This window comes from Mastacembelus armatus, chromosome 4 (assembly GCF_900324485.2).
Source record: "Mastacembelus armatus chromosome 4, fMasArm1.2, whole genome shotgun sequence".
Lineage (NCBI taxonomy): Eukaryota > Metazoa > Chordata > Actinopteri > Synbranchiformes > Mastacembelidae > Mastacembelus > Mastacembelus armatus.
In genome coordinates this window covers 20,545,410-20,563,540 of record NC_046636.1, presented here as the reverse complement: position 1 = coordinate 20,563,540, position 18,131 = coordinate 20,545,410, and the positions used below count along the sequence as shown (strand labels likewise).

General features: G+C 40.5%; 1 protein-coding gene across 17 annotated transcripts in view; it reads left to right on the top strand.

The window, feature by feature from the left end:
* fryl (furry homolog, like) overlaps nt 1–18,131 on the top strand; it is a 60,428-nt gene that overhangs the window by 21,868 nt on the left and 20,429 nt on the right. For 13 of the 17 annotated variants that reach the window (XM_026305018.1, XM_026305021.1, XM_026305022.2 and 10 more), the window contains 35 exons: nt 300–508; nt 1,018–1,071; nt 1,878–2,017; nt 2,131–2,227; nt 3,570–3,649; nt 3,960–4,040; nt 4,173–4,341; nt 5,271–5,363; nt 5,465–5,563; nt 5,826–5,927; nt 8,563–8,607; nt 10,237–10,340; nt 10,479–10,587; nt 10,686–10,772; nt 10,857–11,028; nt 11,158–11,290; nt 11,386–11,493; nt 11,601–11,838; nt 11,948–12,127; nt 12,252–12,338; nt 12,430–12,698; nt 13,001–13,202; nt 13,442–13,566; nt 13,664–13,721; nt 13,817–13,908; nt 14,018–14,190; nt 14,313–14,473; nt 14,580–14,690; nt 16,011–16,165; nt 16,258–16,357; nt 16,474–16,642; nt 16,903–17,168; nt 17,271–17,411; nt 17,503–17,671; nt 17,781–17,865. In XM_026305018.1, coding sequence (XP_026160803.1) covers nt 300–508; nt 1,018–1,071; nt 1,878–2,017; nt 2,131–2,227; nt 3,570–3,649; nt 3,960–4,040; nt 4,173–4,341; nt 5,271–5,363; nt 5,465–5,563; nt 5,826–5,927; nt 8,563–8,607; nt 10,237–10,340; nt 10,479–10,587; nt 10,686–10,772; nt 10,857–11,028; nt 11,158–11,290; nt 11,386–11,493; nt 11,601–11,838; nt 11,948–12,127; nt 12,252–12,338; nt 12,430–12,698; nt 13,001–13,202; nt 13,442–13,566; nt 13,664–13,721; nt 13,817–13,908; nt 14,018–14,190; nt 14,313–14,473; nt 14,580–14,690; nt 16,011–16,165; nt 16,258–16,357; nt 16,474–16,642; nt 16,903–17,168; nt 17,271–17,411; nt 17,503–17,671; nt 17,781–17,865 — 4,663 coding nt within the window. The remainder of the gene's footprint in view (nt 1–299; nt 509–1,017; nt 1,072–1,877; nt 2,018–2,130; nt 2,228–3,569; nt 3,650–3,959; nt 4,041–4,172; nt 4,342–5,270; nt 5,364–5,464; nt 5,564–5,825; nt 5,928–8,562; nt 8,608–10,236; nt 10,341–10,478; nt 10,588–10,685; nt 10,773–10,856; nt 11,029–11,157; nt 11,291–11,385; nt 11,494–11,600; nt 11,839–11,947; nt 12,128–12,251; nt 12,339–12,429; nt 12,699–13,000; nt 13,203–13,441; nt 13,567–13,663; nt 13,722–13,816; nt 13,909–14,017; nt 14,191–14,312; nt 14,474–14,579; nt 14,691–16,010; nt 16,166–16,257; nt 16,358–16,473; nt 16,643–16,902; nt 17,169–17,270; nt 17,412–17,502; nt 17,672–17,780; nt 17,866–18,131) is intronic. The other 4 variants (XM_026305007.2, XM_026305023.1, XM_026305012.2 and 1 more) reach the window with 3 other exon arrangements.

Genomic DNA, 18,131 nt, shown 5'->3' with positions numbered 1-18,131 from the left:
GCAAATATTACAAATCTCAGAAATTTTGATTTGGCCAGTATGGGTTGAGAAAGCTTACCTATAATGACATCATTGGAATGAAATTGAAGTATGTATGTTTGCTCTAGTCAGCACTGGAATATCTGTCATTAGCTCACTTATTAATTCAGTCAGATTGCCTCTTTAGGAAATGTTTGTGCTTTTGTTTGGATTAGAACTACTTCATGACATTGCATACTTTACAGGAGTGTTCTTATGAGTCTGATCCTGCTGCTGGGACTCCCACTGTATTATTTCTTAACCTTTGCCCTCTTTTGCAGCTTCTGCACCAGTCAGCAGCAGCGTGAGTAGACGCCGTGCCCCCACCTCGGTTACTCCCCTCTCGTGGGAGAAACACAACATTGTCGCCATGTCGAGCATCACCATCGACCCCGAGCTCAAGCCCGGGGAGTTTGTCATAAAGAGTCTGTTTGCTGAGTTTGCTGTGCTGGCTGAGAAGAAGATCGAGATGGTGATGGCTGAACCGCTGGTAAGTCCACAGGGGGTAAAAGCTAGCATCAAAAAGACAGGAAATGAAATTCAATACACAGCACATGGTGTGGCACACAGTGCTTAGACAACCCCTTCTCTTTTGCAACTAACTGCCATGCCATTAGTTACTTCAGGAAAAAGTGAAAGATGTGTGGGGAAACAGCAGGCATGTAATCTTTATGTATGGGAGCTCCATGAATGATTGTTTATTATTAACTGGATGGTTTGACTGTCCTTTGACAGTCATCCCCTTTTGTTCAGCTCAGTTTCTTTCCTTTATGTGGGCACTGGTAGGGAAATAATCTCCGGCAGTTTTAACCTCACTCTCATTCAGACCTTTATTCAGTTTATGCACCGACATAAAACTTCACTGTTCTCCCTCTCACTTGCTTAGTCATCATTAGTCCTGTCGCTTCACTGACAGCAGTTTGCTATTATGCAAGCACCAACAGTATGTCTGCTGGGTCAGTAAAACACTTACTGTACTCTTCTCTCTCTCTCTTACAGGAGAAACCCCTGTCCCGATCCCTCCAAAGAGGGGAAGATGCACAATTTGACCAGGTCAGTCCAGCTATAGTCATGGCCAGGAGGTAAAAACTGATAGCACACAGTGTATGGATGTGACACTATCATTTTCCAGGACCAAAATGAGTTCTCTCCCACCTCTGTATGTGTACGCATGTATTTGTATCCCCAGTTCCACCCAATCAATCTCTCACTCAATGGCTCGTCTGTCCCTCATCTGTAGCTGCTGCAGAACTCTATACAATGGACACGCCTGCTGCAGAATGCTTTGTTCAGCACAACACAAAGCCAGTCAGGATGTGGTGCTATAGATCCAGCTGTCCCCATTGTGAATGAGGGAGAGAAAATGAGTGTAGAGAGCTCAAAAGTAAAAGTGCAGAAGTGCTGTGTCATCCTCAGCAGTAAATCAGCATTGGGTGCAGGAGTGTATCTGCCTGGCACCATAAGGGCAGAGTGAGCAGTTGCATAACTCTCCTGCCTAGCATCTATCATCCACCTCTCTCATAATGCTGCACTGGCCCTTAAACACACAAACACATACACGTTAATAGTCGATGCATACTGATGACCACATCTCATGTTTTATGTATTGTCTTAAAACTGATCACTATAATCTTGCTAAAGTGCTGATTTCATGTTTTTTGCATTTACTCATTATTGTGGGATTTACTGCTTTCTCATAAGAATATAGTTTTTATACAGCAACAAACCTCTGGCCTGGACTTCTTGTAGTCTATTTAGGATATTTGACAGGTATAAATATGTGATTGTCTGTCTGAATATGTTGTGTATGTTTACTCTTAATAATATTAATCTAACCTTTGCATGTTATTGGTTCCCAGTTAATAAGCTCTATGAGCTCAATAGCAGAACACTGTTTGCCCTCCCTACTGCGCACACTGTTCGACTGGTACCGCCGACAGAGCGGTACAGAGGACGAGTCTTATGAGTACAGGCCTCGCTCCAGTACCAAATCCAAAGGGTAAGATGGTCATCTTCATTTATTTATTTCATTGTTTTGTCTGTTTTAAGACAAGCTTGGTTTGCAACATCTTTTTTTTTTGACTTTCTTGGGTTTTTATTTTTGCTTTATAGAGATGAACAGCATCGGGATAAAGATTACCTTCTGGAACGGAGAGACTTAGCCATAGATTTCATTTTTTGCTTAGTTTCAGTGGAAGTTCTAAAGCAGGTGAGTTGTCTGTATGTTATTTTACAGCACCTATAAAAAGTATTTGCCAGTTCGGTTGCCAGGGTTATATGATTTCAGAATGTTTACATAAGGAAGAGAAAATGCAGTGCACTTGTTTGTCCTGATATTGTCATTGTCCTATGTACCTAGTCAGTGGTTGTGAATGTCATTAGCTCTTCTATGGTATTATGTGTCTTGTGTTTCCACCGTGCCTTCCTTCTGATAAAGTTGGAGATTTGACTCTATGTTACTGTTGATCTTGAAGTGTTTCTTTGTGAGTGCTGGTATGAATCAATGAAATGTTTCCTTGTATTTGGTTCACACATCATCACAGTTAGACAAATGTTTCTTTGAGCAGATGTTTGGTTACACCTTCTTTACTGTGTAGTAGTGCTTCTGATTCAGTCAACATGTGACCAACAGGTACACCAAGTGGTTACTTCTGTTTGTCCTCAGATTTACCTCTGCAGAAACCTCAGAATCCTTCTTATACTAAACATTCAATTTCGTAGGCTTAAGCACTGAACCAAATTATCTACACTGACAGAATTAAACACTCTACGCAAGCAGATTTATTTATACTACAGCTAACAATCTGGATCAAATGGGCAATTCATTATAGAGTACAACCACATATTGAATACATGTTTGTGGTAGAATACAATGAACACCTCAAATCAGAAGTCCCTGTAATATTTGACAAAACTCTTGCTGTGCTGTCTTAAGAAAGCACAGCACCTAGTTACTTGTAACTAATTACATGTAAGAAAGGAAGTCGAATTCCTCATTTAAATGAGTAGATGTGGCACCTGACATTTCACGTTGTAGTAGTTTTTCTAGATTATCACTTTTTTATGATAACACATTGTAGTTGGAAAACAGAATTGATGCTTTCTACAAGATGGCAAGCAACAAGACAGGAAGCACACTAAAAGAAGCCGTAGCCTAAATATCTGTGCATTTTTCACCAGTGTGCTAATTGTGATGACTTGACCTGAATAAGAATAAAAAGTCTTGTTGATTTGAGTGTGTGAATCTTTGTTGTGCGCTGTGTTTTATGTAATACAGAAATGACGTGCAGTGTTGTTAGTAAGCTCTTTCTCCACAGTGGGACAAAGTAAATAAACAAATGGCTCGAATACCAACTCCCAACCGAGTTTGTTTCTAAAGTCAGCTGTTCAAATCCAAGAAACACTGTGAACTAAAAGCAAGTCCCTAGTGACTAGAGTTATGTTGTCTTTGGCCTTGCTCCTGTAGGGGGGGCAATGAATGGTAGCAATGGAAAAGAATGAAGAATATCAGTGCTTCTAATATGACTAATGATTCCATGTTTATGCCATAGATTCCTCTTCATCCAGTACCAGATGTTTTAGTACATGAAGTTCTAAATCTGGCATTCAAGCACTTTAAACACAAAGAGGGGTAAGTATCTACACTCAGCAGTGACATAAATAAATGCTGATGAGTATACACTGTTGCACTCTCACTTGTGGCTTTGCCTTTGCTGCAGTCTGTGTTTAAATAGACTGGATCTGGAGTCATTGGTCACTTATAAACTGTCTGTACCATTAACACTTTTATTAATGATGATGATATATGAAACAAGAATTGCTTCTTGTTGATCAACTTGATTCAGCCTCAAAACTTTGTTGTATCATCCATGATAAAGTTGCTCTATGTACACAATGTCTTTTATTAACCACATGATGAGATATGCTTCATCAATTTACAGGTATTGTGGCCCCAACACCGGCAATGTCCACATCATTGCAGACTTGTATGCTGAGGTCATTGGGGTTCTTACACAGTCAAAGTAAGCAAGAAAAGTTGTTCTTCTTAGATTTATTCTTTATTAATTGTTTATAACATATCACAGTCACCTCTTAACCTCTCACCTCTTGAGGAGAATGTTTTTTGTAATTGTATATACCATGTGTGTGCTCAGGTTTCAAGCAGTCAGGAAGAAGTTCATCACAGAACTGAAGGAGCTCAGGCAAAAAGAGCAGAGTCCCTATGTAGTCCAGAGCATCATCAGTCTAATCATGGGCATGAAGTTCTTCCGGGTTAAAATGTATCCTGTGGAGGATTTTGAGGCTTCTTTTCAGTTCATGCAGGTAAATTACTCTTTTTACTTTCTTTCATGCATATTTCCTAGAGTACCTAAAGTAAGTGTGGTTGATATGTGTGTTTTCTAAATTGCACCAGACACTGCACCTTTGTTCAGACTCTGCAGCTCTGTGTAGCAGAGGCTTATAAAGCTAGATGAGTAATGGTAAAAGGTTGCCAAGAAGTTAGTGTATGTGTGTTTCAGGCTTTGCTCAGAAATGTGAATGGGGCAGTAGCTTTTTCATTCATCTTTATACAACACATTGTTCTTACTTAAAAGGATTTTTTATATGTGTTAATTAAATATACTGTGGTTTATGTCCACTACTCTGCTTCTGCACATATCATGGTTTCTAGCCAGACAATAATCTTGTAGAGCCTGAGCAGTATAGCATATTTACAGCTTGTATTGATATTTAGGAAATAAAATGCATTACAATTACATTTGTCCCCTGATAAATCAATAAAACTATTAAAACAGTGTTTCTACGCCCCAATGATCAGCCTATGAAATAAAACTGCTGTATGATGCTTTTCTTGTCATGCCAGCTTCAGTCTTTGGTTCTGCATCAGCTATTGTCATACAGTAGTACTACACCATAACAAATGATTCATCATCAATTATGTGGATACAGATATTTGGTAGGTTCAAGAATCTATATAGGCACTGTTTTCTATTCTACAACACTCATTAAAACAGTACAGTGTGTTTCACAACAAAGGGAAATTAGGCAAAGAAGTGGACAAAAACATAAACGGTGCTACTAGAATAAGGATACAAATCTAAAATAGACCAGGACAAGGGTTGGCAGTATGGTTGTCCTAATACTGTGTGTTTATTGGGAGCTGTGTTATCTCCTGCCAGGTTGTGTATGTTTCTATATGTATCCCCTGTATTATACTATACATGCAAGTCTTCTGTGTTCTTTCTTCCCAGGAATGTGCCCAGTATTTCCTGGAAGTCAAGGATAAGGACATAAAGCATGCTTTAGCAGGTCTTTTTGTTGAGATCCTCATCCCTGTCGCAGCTGTGAGTAAAGTTTTTCCAAATAAATTCCACAGTTTTACACTCTGGAGATTAATTAAATTTTGTCAATTTGAGAGCCATGGTAATAACTCGTTCACCCTCAGGCAGTGAAAAATGAAGTCAATGTGCCGTGCCTGAAGAACTTTGTGGAGATGCTGTACCAGACGACATTTGACCTTAGTTCCAGAAAGAAGCACTCCTTGGTAATAAATCTGACGTTTAAGTTTTTTCTCTTTTCCTCCCCACCCTGTGATTCTTTACAGGACAGTTTCTTTACCACTTCCTCCACCTTTTGCATTTCACACTTCCTAAATTATTGCCCTCATCATGGCAAGTCTGTCATGATCATCCAGAGATATTTGACTTATGATTTAATAAATACGTCATCACCTTTAGTCCTTTTCAGACCAGCTCTGAAACTTTGTTCAGACCAGTCTTCGTTCACTGTCTTCATTTTATTCCCAGGCACTGTATCCCCTGGTCACATGCTTGCTGTGTGTTAGTCAGAAGCAGTTCTTCCTCAACAACTGGCACATCTTCCTCCAGAACTGCCTCTCACACCTAAAGGTACTACCCTCCTGAGCCTTTACATTGAATCCACTTCAGAAAGTGTGTATTTTGTAGCTCTAAAGAGTAGTATAATGACCATATTCTGCCGATTAAAGTATCTGAGATGCCATATTTGGCTTGGTAATGTGTAATTCACTTTGAACCTCAGAAGTCTCATGACTCATGTTATGAAACTGAACTGAAATCTTGGTGGCAGTATAAAGTTATATCAATTAAAATCTCAGTCATAGCTTTACTGTTTTCTCATGAACTGAATGTAGCCTTCAACAATTATTACAGTTAAAGGGAAAATGAGGTATTGGTAATATGATACACTACACTAGTTAGTACATGCTTAATACCACAGTTTAAAGAAGTCTTGAAGGGTGTGCTCTGTGGCTCTGTCTAAAGATCATAATGTACTTTCTCTCCATTATCAACAACCAGATCTGGACAGGAATAGCACTTGATTTGCTTTTGCTTAAAATAATTAATCTTAAGATCAGTCCATTTTGAGCAATGGACAAAATTGTCAAATGGACAAAATACAAGGATATAATAAAAGAATATTAGAAAAGAGGTCATTATAATATTAAAATAGTCCAATGTATGGCATCTTTATTATAAATATTCTACACCTCAGGTCGTGCACCTTGTATTTTATGTTCAAGTGCTGTTTTAACTCAGGTCTTTTTACTTGTTGTAAACAAATTATGAACAGATCAAACCTACTTTCCTCCTGTCCCTGACCGTCATGAAGCCAATTCATCCCTGAGGCTGATTGACCAAATCATTGAATGACTGACCAACTCGATTGACTGTCTTTTCCATTCTGCATTGGTTACCCTTTTGTGGCGATTGTATGATCTTGTCGTTGATTAATTTGCGTTTGCGTCTTTGTGATGGTATTTTCCAGTGGTTTTGAATGGCCTTCTGTCTTCTAAGTGATTTCATTCTGTTTCACCATTGTAACTGTTTTAGATTGTGAAAATCATAACTAGTCAGTCTTCTGAGTGGTGACAGTAATTCCTTGATGGTGATAACGTTAATGGGTTTGCGTGATGGCTTGACTGCAGTGAGGATTTCAGTGAGTTAGGGCTTCTTGAGCAATTAGTGATTTTTAACCCTGTGTCCGCTATAAAGGATATTTAATATGATGATTAATTGATAACTAGAGTTGGGCTTCACAGTGAGGTAATCATAATTGCTGGCAATAAGCTTAAATAATAATATAACTTTATTGTGGGGTGGCACAGGTGGGCAGTGGTTAGCAGTGTCACCTTACAGGTTCTGGCTTTGAATCCTGTTTGACCCTGGGGCATTTCTGTGTGGAGTTTGTCTGTTCTTTCTGTGGGTTTTCTCTGGGTTCTCCTGCTTCCTCCAACACTTTGGGGTTAGGTTAATTGGTGCCTCTAAGTTGCCTGTAGGTGCGAGAGTGAGTGATTGTCTGTCTGTGTGTCAGCCCTGTGACAGACTGGTGTTCTGTCCAGGGGTGTACCCAGCCTCTTGCTCAATGTCAGCTGGGATTGACTTCACTTCCTGTGTGACCCTGGACATACCAGGATAAGAGGTAGATGATGGATGGCCATTATTACATTAATAACAAAAATGAATGCGTACTTTAAATATGGAAGGTCTGTGTTTCAAATTGTAAAACAACCTAAACATAATAAAAATGTGTAATCCAACTAAAACAAAACATGCCATAACCATAGAGTTTTTGAGGATGATGGTTTTAGAATTTTTTTTATTTCTCAGAAAACTTGTCTAAACTTGATAAATGACCTAATTTTGACGCCCATCGTGTAAAGATGAGACAAATAAGTTTGGACAGTTAGAAAATGGTTTAGGACCAAGTCAAATATACATATGTTCATTCATTTGACTTAGTCTTGGCACTACAACTTGACTATTATAATTTCTCAAAGCCTTAGTTCTAGTTTATTTTATTTGACTTAAACATGAACTACAGTACAAATAGAGGTAAATACAAGATGCTAAAAACTAATAGAGATTGTCATTTTTACCGTAATTGTGCAGCCCTACTCTAAAGTATGACTCCCACAGGGTTAAAATACACTTTGCGTTTTCAGTGTGATTGACACGGATTTGAATGGACTGCTGACTTGGGTGTTGCTTCTTGTCCATCATGTAGCTGAAACAGGCATTTTTGTTTGGTTATTCATTTTTTTGGTTTGTTTGCTTGCTTTGTACCATTTTTCATTCACGTTTAAATGCCTTTTCGTCTTATATGTGCGTTCCGTTTGTCACTCTTCTGTCTTTCTCAGTCCTACAGTCTGATTTCCAGACCACAGCACACCTTATTTTGCTTTGCTTTTGCACTTGTAAAATAAGATTTTCTCTTTGTTGAAGTTACTTTTTTTTTATATCCCATATCAAACAGAAATGGTCTTGTGGTGTATCCACATATGACACATAAAACAGTTCTATGTTTTGTTTTTGTTTTTTTGAAGAAAAATAAATGTAAAAAATTAGTGTAGTATCACAGACAAGAGTAAAGACACTTTGAACTACGCTTGTTACACATTTAGTTTGTTTTTGTTTTTGCCTTTAACTTGCATGTGTCCCTCCCCAAACCCTGCATTCTTTGTCTCCTGTCATTTGACCTTTTTCTCACATTGACTCGCTCCAGATGCCGTCTAACAACAGCATCCGAAAGCAGATTGAGACACTGCAGGTGAGTTATCTGGTGTCGGTGACTAGCCTGCTGCTCCTTTCCGGTCACCTGATCAGGACATAGGGTAGTACGGTTCCGCCTGCTTGACTAATGGGGTAGTGAGCCGCTCTCTGTTGTCACAGTGAAGTGTTACTCCGTAAAGCTAGTGAAGAGGAATTCATTGCCTTAGGCTTTGTTGTTGAGATGGTTTGTGTATATGAGTAGTGGAGGTACTTTTGTCTGATAAGTTACATACTTAGACCTTTTGCCTGCAGATATGTTTGTGTTGAATAGGGATGTACCATATATTGGTAAACATTTTTATTGGGTCAAAAAAAAAAGATTCAAAACTTTCGTACAGGTTTTCGTACAAAAGGAGCCCAGCAATGTGACTCTTTTCAAATCTAAAAGGTTTGTTATTAGTCATCTAGATTTATCCCTATAGTAGGAAAATTAGATGCTTTGCCAATGCCAAATTTTGCTGTTGACCAAAAATAAATCATAGCAAAATGTCAGTGCATTATTGTTTTTAGAAATTCAGTCTTGTGCATCCATATTACCAGAGGGTCAGAGAAGGTCAAAAAGCATGACAAGATGAATTCATTTGACTGTGATGGAGTGTTGTGCAGTGTGCCCTGCAGTGCTGGCTATAGTGTTGAAATTGTTAAGGTAACTTACTGTATAGTCCAGTACCTGCAACACTGTTGACACGGGGCCTGGGCTGTTAATCCATAGCTTGTGGAGGCATCCTTATTGTATGTGATAGTTTTTTTTAATTCAGTTTGGTAGTCAGTGGGTTTTGCTGTAATTAACACATTTATAAAACATTTTTCAGTCATCTTACGATTTTGTTTTTTTTTTATACTGGGATTTGTGATGTCCGCTAGCCTCCAACATAACTGCAACTTCCTCATTCTGATAAGTCAGGCCACAGTATAATAAGCATTTCCAATTTGCTCCCCCAGTAAAGAATACCTCTGCTAATTAGTAAGCCTGATGATGAGGAGAGTCTCCTTTAGCTATGTCTTCACTGTAAATTGCTAGGTTGGCTGGACAAACTTTAAAACCCCTCACTGATTAACAATGAATCCCCATCAAAGCATGTGGTCAAAAAAAAATGTACATACTGCCATTGTGAAGTGGTAAGATATAAAGATGGAAAAGTACAGGTCATAGGTGTTTAATGCAGTTTGAGCAAATCATTGCTTCAACATAAATCTGTCACATGGAAGTCACTGCACCATGACCACATCACATGGACATGCATCTCAATGATATGGATGTTCAGCGTCTCAGGAGTATTGACTCAATGTCATCTATCCCAGGACACAATTACTTTACAGTTAACTTTAAAATATTTTCACTGTGTTAAAAAGACATGTTTAATTTCCTTTTAGATGACTCCTTGCTGAGAATGACTGTCTCCATACTCTGCATTTCTAACCAGAAAATACTATTAGATTTTACTGTCACTGACAAATAAAGTATATTTTAAGATTTCATAACCCTGAAGCACAGGGATCATCAGACCATGTAGTCTTTCATTTGCCCAGGTGTGATGTGTTTTCCCAGACAGCAGCAAGTGTAACATGGGTAATAAAACTGTCATATTTAAATGGAGAGCTTATAGTATCTCTTTTACATTCGCAGAACAAAGACCCTAAAATGTCCCGTGTAGCGCTCGAGTCACTCTACAGGCTGCTGTGGGTCTACGTTATCAGGATCAAGTGTGAGAGTAATACTGTCACACAGAGGTTAGTGCCGGAGCCACTCAGAAGTTGACCCTTAGGCTGCTCAAGCACACACACACAGTGAAATTGATCATTTAAATAAGCCCCATTGCTCTTTTAACACTACATATTCTTAAAGATTTCCCATATGTTTCCTCTTAGTCGGCTGCTCAGCATTGTTTCAGCACTTTTCCCCAAAGGCTCCCGCAGTGTGGTGCCCAGGGACACACCCCTCAACATCTTTGTCAAGATCATCCAGTTCATAGCACAGGTAAGGTTTGGAGCAAGAAGCGAAACTGGATTTCAGCAGAGCTAAAATTCTGTTTGTGTGTATTTGACTGTTGTTTTTTTTTTTGGCTGTTGCTACAGGAGAGACTGGACTTTGCTATGAAGGAGATTATATATGACCTGCTATGTGTGGGAAAGTCTCAGAAAACCTTTACCATCAATCCAGAGGTAACTATTCAATATGAGTTGCAATGATACAGTTGAAATTTTGGTGGAATCTCTCTCATCCACTCCCTCTATCTGCCCTGCCAGAGAATGAATATTGGTTTGCGTGCCTTCCTGGTGATTGCTGACAGCCTACAGCAGAAAGATGGAGAGCCTCCCATGCCTACAACAGGGATCATCATGCCCTCTGGCAACACCCTGCGTGTCAAAAAGGTCTTCCTCAACACCACTCTCACTGATGAAGAAGCTAAGGTCATAGGTACTGGTTAATTCTTAAAACTTGATATTTGGAACAAGACTTTGGTAATGAATGGGCATTTTAGGACCTGTATTATAAAGTGATTTTTTTTATTGCTGTGAGTGTAATGACTCTCCTGGGTGTTTTCAGGCATGTCATTGTACTACCCACAAGTACGAAAGGCCTTAGATAACATCCTGCGACACCTGGACAAAGAAGTGGGACGCTCCATGAGCATGACCAGTGTACAAATGTCCAACAAGGAGCCTGAAGACATGATCACGTACGTAACCATTCATACATTACTTTGGTGTTACTCTACATGGCTCTGTGTATTTCCAACCTGTAGCAGATACCCATGAGGTGTTTGTGTCACAGGGGAGAGAGGAAGCCAAAGATCGATCTGTTCCGTACGTGTGTGGCTGCCATCCCAAGATTGATACCAGATGGCATGAGCAGACAAGATCTAATAGAGCTTCTAGCCAAGTAATTCACCCTCTCCAACTATACTGCAGACACTCTGTAATCTATTGTAGCTCTGGTGGCTCTCAACACATATTTTAATACTGTTGGCTACTTTTCTCCTTCTCTAGACTAACTATCCACATGGATGAGGAGCTTCGTGGCCTTGCCTTTACTACTCTTCAGGCTCTGATGGTTGATTTCCCAGACTGGCGAGAAGATGTACTCTCAGGCTTTGTATATTTCATTGTCCGAGAGGTGACTGATGTCCACCCCACTTTGTTGGACAATGCTGTTAAGATGTTACTACAGCTCATCAGCCAATGGAGGCAGGCAGTGCAGAGCAGCAATAAGATTCATGATGCACAGGTTGGTCAGCTAAATTGATTTATTTTCTTGTATTTAGTGCTCATTATAGTGTACTTTGTATTAATGTTTTATGCTATGACAATCTTGATTGATTAGCTTTTCTTTTCAGCAGGGCTCAAGCAGTGGTCATTGTCTGTCCCTGGAACGTAATCCTCCTTTAGGTGTGCTGCATGTGGTGGAGGGTTTAGCACTGGTGGTGCTTTGTAGCTGCCGCCCTGCCACACGCAGGCTGGCTGTTAATGTTCTTAAAGAGGTCCGTGCGCTGCACACCGCACTGGGCATTAGCAAGGTAATTATCTTAGACTCATTGTGCATTTTGTTGTGACATACAAACAACATATAATACAGGTATGCAGAGTATTTTTAATTGTAAAACTCTGATTTCTGAAATTTGTTCACCTTCACTCTTTTAGGGGGATGAAGAATTGGCCATTGATGTAATGGATAGATTAAGTGCATCAGTGTTGGAGAGTTTCATTCATCTCACAGGCGCTGATCAGGTATGAACATATTACTTTTCTTATTTTCAGAATCATAACATTTGCACAAAAAATGTCAGGCTGAACTTGTTTTTTGTGTTCGTCTCTGTAGACCAACCTGCTGTATTGTCCCAGTGGGATTGATCTTCAAACTCTTGCTGAGTGGAGCTCATCTCCCATCAGCCACCAGTTTGATGTCGTGAGCCCATCGCACATCTGGGTGTTTGCCCATGTTACTCAGGGCCAGGACCCTTGGGTCATCAGCTTCTCCAGCTACCTGCGGCAGGAGCACCTGCCCAAACATTGCCCCACTGCTGTGAACTATGCCTGGATGTTTGCCTACACCCGCCTGCAGCTACTGTCTCCACAAGTTGACATTAAGTATGTTTCATCAAGCATCTCTGCCTTTCTTTTTGTCTAACTGTATTGGGTTTTCTGTCACTACGGGTGACTTTTTTTTTTTATTGTACATTTCTGTTGTTGCTATTTTACTGTTGACATAGGAAGGTGATAATGTTTTGATAATGATTGTGGATTGATACAAGATAAATAAATGACGAGCGATTAAAGCATGCAATCCTATGTGAGGTTCCCAGTGTATTACTGTACTTTTCTCTGGAGACAAAGTTCAGCGATGTGACGTTATCCTTTTAACCTCTGCCTGTTCCTTTGTTTACCTGCAGTAGTCCCATCAATGCCAAAAAAGTGAACAGTCTGAACAGCAGTGACTCCTACATTGGTCTTTGGAGGAACTATCTGATTCTCTGCTGCAGCTCAGCCTCCTCCTCTATGTGTTCGTCATCTTCCACCTCTGGCTCCGTCCGCTGCTCTCCGCCTGAGACGCTGGCGTCCACACCGGACAGTGGCTACAGTTATGATTCAAAGGTCAGGAGCAGCTGCACAGACAACACTCTATGTGCACACATTTTCAAGGACATTAATTTACAAACATATATATATTGCTATATATGTTGCTCATTTCTGAGTCTTAAAGTTGGGAGGTTTTGCAAAGGCTAATGCAGTGCAATATCATAGAACTGCTGCAACATAGAAACTATGATGACTAGTGAGAAGACAATAATTTTATATTTTACCCATAACATTGCTCTTTATGTGTCTAATAGATTGTTGGCACTCCGTCCCCCTCCTCCCTCTTCAAACACATTGTTCCAATGATGCGCTCTGAGAGCATGGACATCACAGAGTCTCTTGTGTTGGGGCTTGGCAGGACCAACCCCTTGGCCTTCAGGTAAACAGCACCCTAATTGATCCATACACACACACACACACAGACACATATTGGTGTGTGTTTTATACGTGCTTATATATGTGTGTGTAACTTTCAGAGAGTTGATAGAGGAGCTAAATCCCATAATAAAAGAAGCTTTAGAAAGAAGACCTGAAGTAAGTGCTGTTCACTGATAACACTGAAACATCTCAGTGGTTAGTAAAAAAAAAAACAGCATGCTGAAGTTAAATGTTACGTTCTTTTTCTACAGAACATGAAGCGACGCAGGCGTCGTGACATCCTCAGGGTCCAGCTGGTCCGGATATTTGAGCTGCTGGCGGATGCAGGTGTCATCAGTCAGATGTATGTAATCCACAAGTTTATCCCACAACAATGTGATTGAAAAAAGAGTTTGTATGTTCATAGACTTGTTTTGTAAACATAGTGATTTGTCCTTCCTTGTGATTTTCAGAGCCAGTGGAGGGTTAGATGGAGAGAGCCACTCTCTTAACGGCACGCTGCTTGAGTATGTTGATCTGACCAGGCAGCTGCTTGAGGCTGAAAATGACAAGGACTCTGACACACTGAAGGACATCCGTTGTCACTTCAGTGCACTTGTGGCTAATATAATACAGAATGTCCCAGGTATTTAATTTTCCAATCAAGGCTGCTAAAATGTTTGTTTTTTTTTATTTGGAATTAATATTTGACAAAAATTAGAATAATAAAAATATTAAGCACGTATCACTTTCATCACCTGTGCTCAGTACACCAGAGGAGGGCCATCTTCCCCCAGCAGTCACTGAGACATAGTCTGTTCATGCTGTTCAGTCACTGGGCTGGGCCCTTCAGCATCATGTTTACTCCCCTGGATCGCTACAGTGACAGAAATATGCAGATCAACCGCCACCAGTACTGTGCACTAAAGGTACACACAAACACATGTAAAAAGCTAATCAAGAATCAAAATCGTTTTTCTGCATACAATATAATCTATACTTACTGATGATGAAACAGTGTTATCTGTCTTCCAGGCCATGTCTGCAGTATTGTGTTGTGGACCTGTAGCTGACAATGTTGGCCTCTCCTCTGATGGCTATCTATACAAATGGCTGGACAACATACTGGATTCTCAGGACAAGAAGGTAAGAGAGATTTTACCACTTTGACTTACTTTGATTATAACTAGCATTGTCTTTCACAATCTGGCTAGGGCTCAGGTTCAAGTGTGCAGGGGCAAAAGAAAAGTCTCAAATACTCAAAAAAAATTCCAAAAGTGTAATGTAGAAGAGGAAGATAAAAAAGTTATTACAGGAAAAACTAAGTTTAAGGGTTTATTGGGATATATTGGTTTGCCAACAGTGCAGTTCCTCTGTTTTGACCAGAACACTTGTGGAAGCATAGCAGATCTCCAACAAGGTTGTGAAATATGGCTGAATGTGACTGACACGAGACCAATGCTGTATGTGAATATATTGTTTTTAGTGATAGGGCAAGAATAAGTCTTTTGTTGTTGTTTTTTTTTTTTCTGTATTGCAAAATGTCAACACCAACCTGTTGTACTTAGACCCCCATTCCACAGACTCAGGTCCCTAGACCTGTGGACCAGGGAAGCCAAGGGCCGAACCACCAACCCTCTGGTTCATGGTCGACCTGCTCTACCTCCTGAGCCACAACCTCCCCAAATGCAAGCACAAGCTTAGGTTTAGAGTCTATTGGTTCCTAGCTGCGATCATGTCTCACTGCCATAGCACAGAGCTGGCAGGACTGTTGAAGTACAGGCCCAGGTTCTCTCTTTGTCAACAGGGTGTGAGTAGAACGGGAATTAAATGGCATCGGTACTGCCGGTGTTAATGAAGGAGTAATTAGCAGTGGTCCCTCACTCCCAAACTGATACCGTCCTGTTCACGCTGTTGTTGGTCAATTACACTTAACTTCCGTCCCATTCCCGCCCTCTTGGGAATGCCCAAAATTTCGAGGTCGGGAGTAGAGTGAGGGTCTGTGGAATGTGGGTCTCATCAGACATCCTCAGTGTCATTGCTTGCACGTGGACAAAATTGTTGGTACCCTTCCATTAAAGCAAGAAAACCCCACAGTGGTCACTGAAATAACTTGAAACTGACAAAAGTAATAAATTAAAATTTACTGAAAATTGATTAATGAAAATTGGACATTGCTTTTGAATTGTGGTTCAACAGAAGCATTTAAAAAACTTTTTTGAAGTTTTTTTTCTTTGGACCAATCCTCTCTTATAGTTTTTTCCCTTTGCAGTTATTAAATGTGATGGTCTATATTTAGCATTTACAAAATGACATTGAATACTCCATATTAGCAGGCCTTGTGTCAGACATGTGCCCACAATAACTTTAATACTGCATACTAGCAGATGTATATTGAGAAATGAGTAGGTAAAACTTAGCAAGCTAGTGTGGTGGTTCTAACAATTGCTGTGTGGTCTCCTTCAGGTTCACCAGCTGGGTTGTGAGGCTGTGATGCTGCTGCTGGAACTAAATCCAGACCAGAGCAACCTCATGTTCTGGGCTGTGGATCGATGCTACACCGGCTCTCGTCGTGTAGCTGCCGGTTGCTTCAGGGCCATCGCCAATGTCTTTCACAACAGGTGCTGCACATTCCTAGGCTTCATTTTGTGGGGATGTGGGGTCCTCTGGAGCCAACTACTAAATACTGCGTGTGTTTTATGTTTTCTCTTAGGGATTACCAATTTGACACTGTGGTGCTGCTCAACCTGATTTTGTTTAAGGCGGCTGATTCTTCCAGGAACATCTATGAGGTTGCCATGCAACTGTTACAGGTCTGAATTTCTGTCACATAAAACATTAACTCGTGTTCATCTACACTATATAACAGTGTTACATCCACTGTTGTTCCTAATTAAACATAATGTGTTTATTCATCGGAACCTAATAGATCCTGGAACCCAAGCTCTTCCGTTATGCCCACAAGTTGGAGATCCACCGAACAGATGGCATCCTGACCCCTCCCTCACTGCTCCCACACCTCTACTCTGTGTCTTACTACCAGCTGTCTGAGGAGCTCGCAAGGACTTACCCAGAGCTGACTCTCCCCATCTTCTCAGGTTTGCTCCGTTGCAGTTTGTTACAGCAGCTCTTTAAGTAGCTAGGTGCTGTAATATGTAGGGATGTTACATTAACTGTAAGGTCTCGGTTTAATTTCCATGAGTCTGTCGGAATCTGCTCTTTGGTTATTTGAGCAAAATGCTTGAGATTTTCTAAAAGGCCCAATATGGTATATGTAAGCTCAGCTGTGGCAAGATCGAAGGCAACTTGGCTTCATCTCCACAGAATGGTTAAAATGTAATAACCGTCTCCACTTCAGAGGTGAGCCAGCGTATTCAGACAGCGCATCCTGGTGGTCGTCAAGTAATGCTGCACTACCTCCTGCCTTGGATGAACAATGTGGAGTTGGTGGACTTCAAACCAACTGCACGGCGACCGGAGGATTGCGGCAGTGGTGAAGATGATGATGTGCACAACCAGGAGACGATGATGGTCAACAGCCGGCGCTGGCTCCGTGGAGAGGGCTGGGGCTCTCCCCGTGCAACAACCATGGTGCTAAACAACCTCATGTTCATGACAGCTAAGGTGAGACAGCTAATGAACCACATGTACTCTGTCACATCTATGTTCACATGAAAAACAAAATTTTGAAATGTTCACTAATGTGACATGGTTTTATTTTTACAGTATGGTGATGAGTTTGCTTGGTCGGAGATTGAGAATGTATGGATCACATTAGCAGACAGCTGGCCAAAGAACCTCAAAATCATTCTACACTTCCTCATCAGTATGTCAGGAGTCAGCAGTGACCCCAGCCTCTTGCCCTATGTAAGTCACAGCACATTAGATGTTGTACCGCGTCTGTGTCATCCATCACCCATAAGTGGTGTTTCTGACTCTGTTACATGTGTGTCCTCAGGTGAAACGTGTAGTGGTTTACTTGGGCAGAGATAAGACTATGCAGCTGCTGGAGGAGTTGATGTGTGAGCTCGAGTTGACTGATCCTGTTAGCTCAGCTGTCACTCACATGGACAACCCCCCCTATTACCGCATCACCTCCAGTTACAAGATCCCCTCAGTCACCTCAGGTTAATGAGCCCAAGAAATGCAGCAGTTCATTGATTAGGCCATATTGCCAGCGGTACATAATATTCTGTCAATAATTAAATGGTCAGCATTTTGTTTCATTTCTCTCAGGAACATCCTCCAGCAGCAATACAATGGTGCCAGGGAATGACGGTCATCATGACGGCAAGGTCAAAGAGTCAAACGTGGAGGACAGGTAAAAAGCTAAAAAGTTTTAAAAAGCTTCATGGCATAAAGAAAAAAACATTTGCTTTTCACTTTAATATATAGTTTGTCAGTGTTGATATATGCCTTGGCCCTGCCTACTGAAATACAGCGCAGAAATTTAAACTGTCTTGTTAATATGTATGTCATGATTTCTTATATAGAAAACGTTAGAATTTTAAAATGGAAATAAAATGATTTGAGAGGAAAAGATTAATTTTCAATTTTATTTTATAAGAGTTTCAGAAGGTTAAAGCC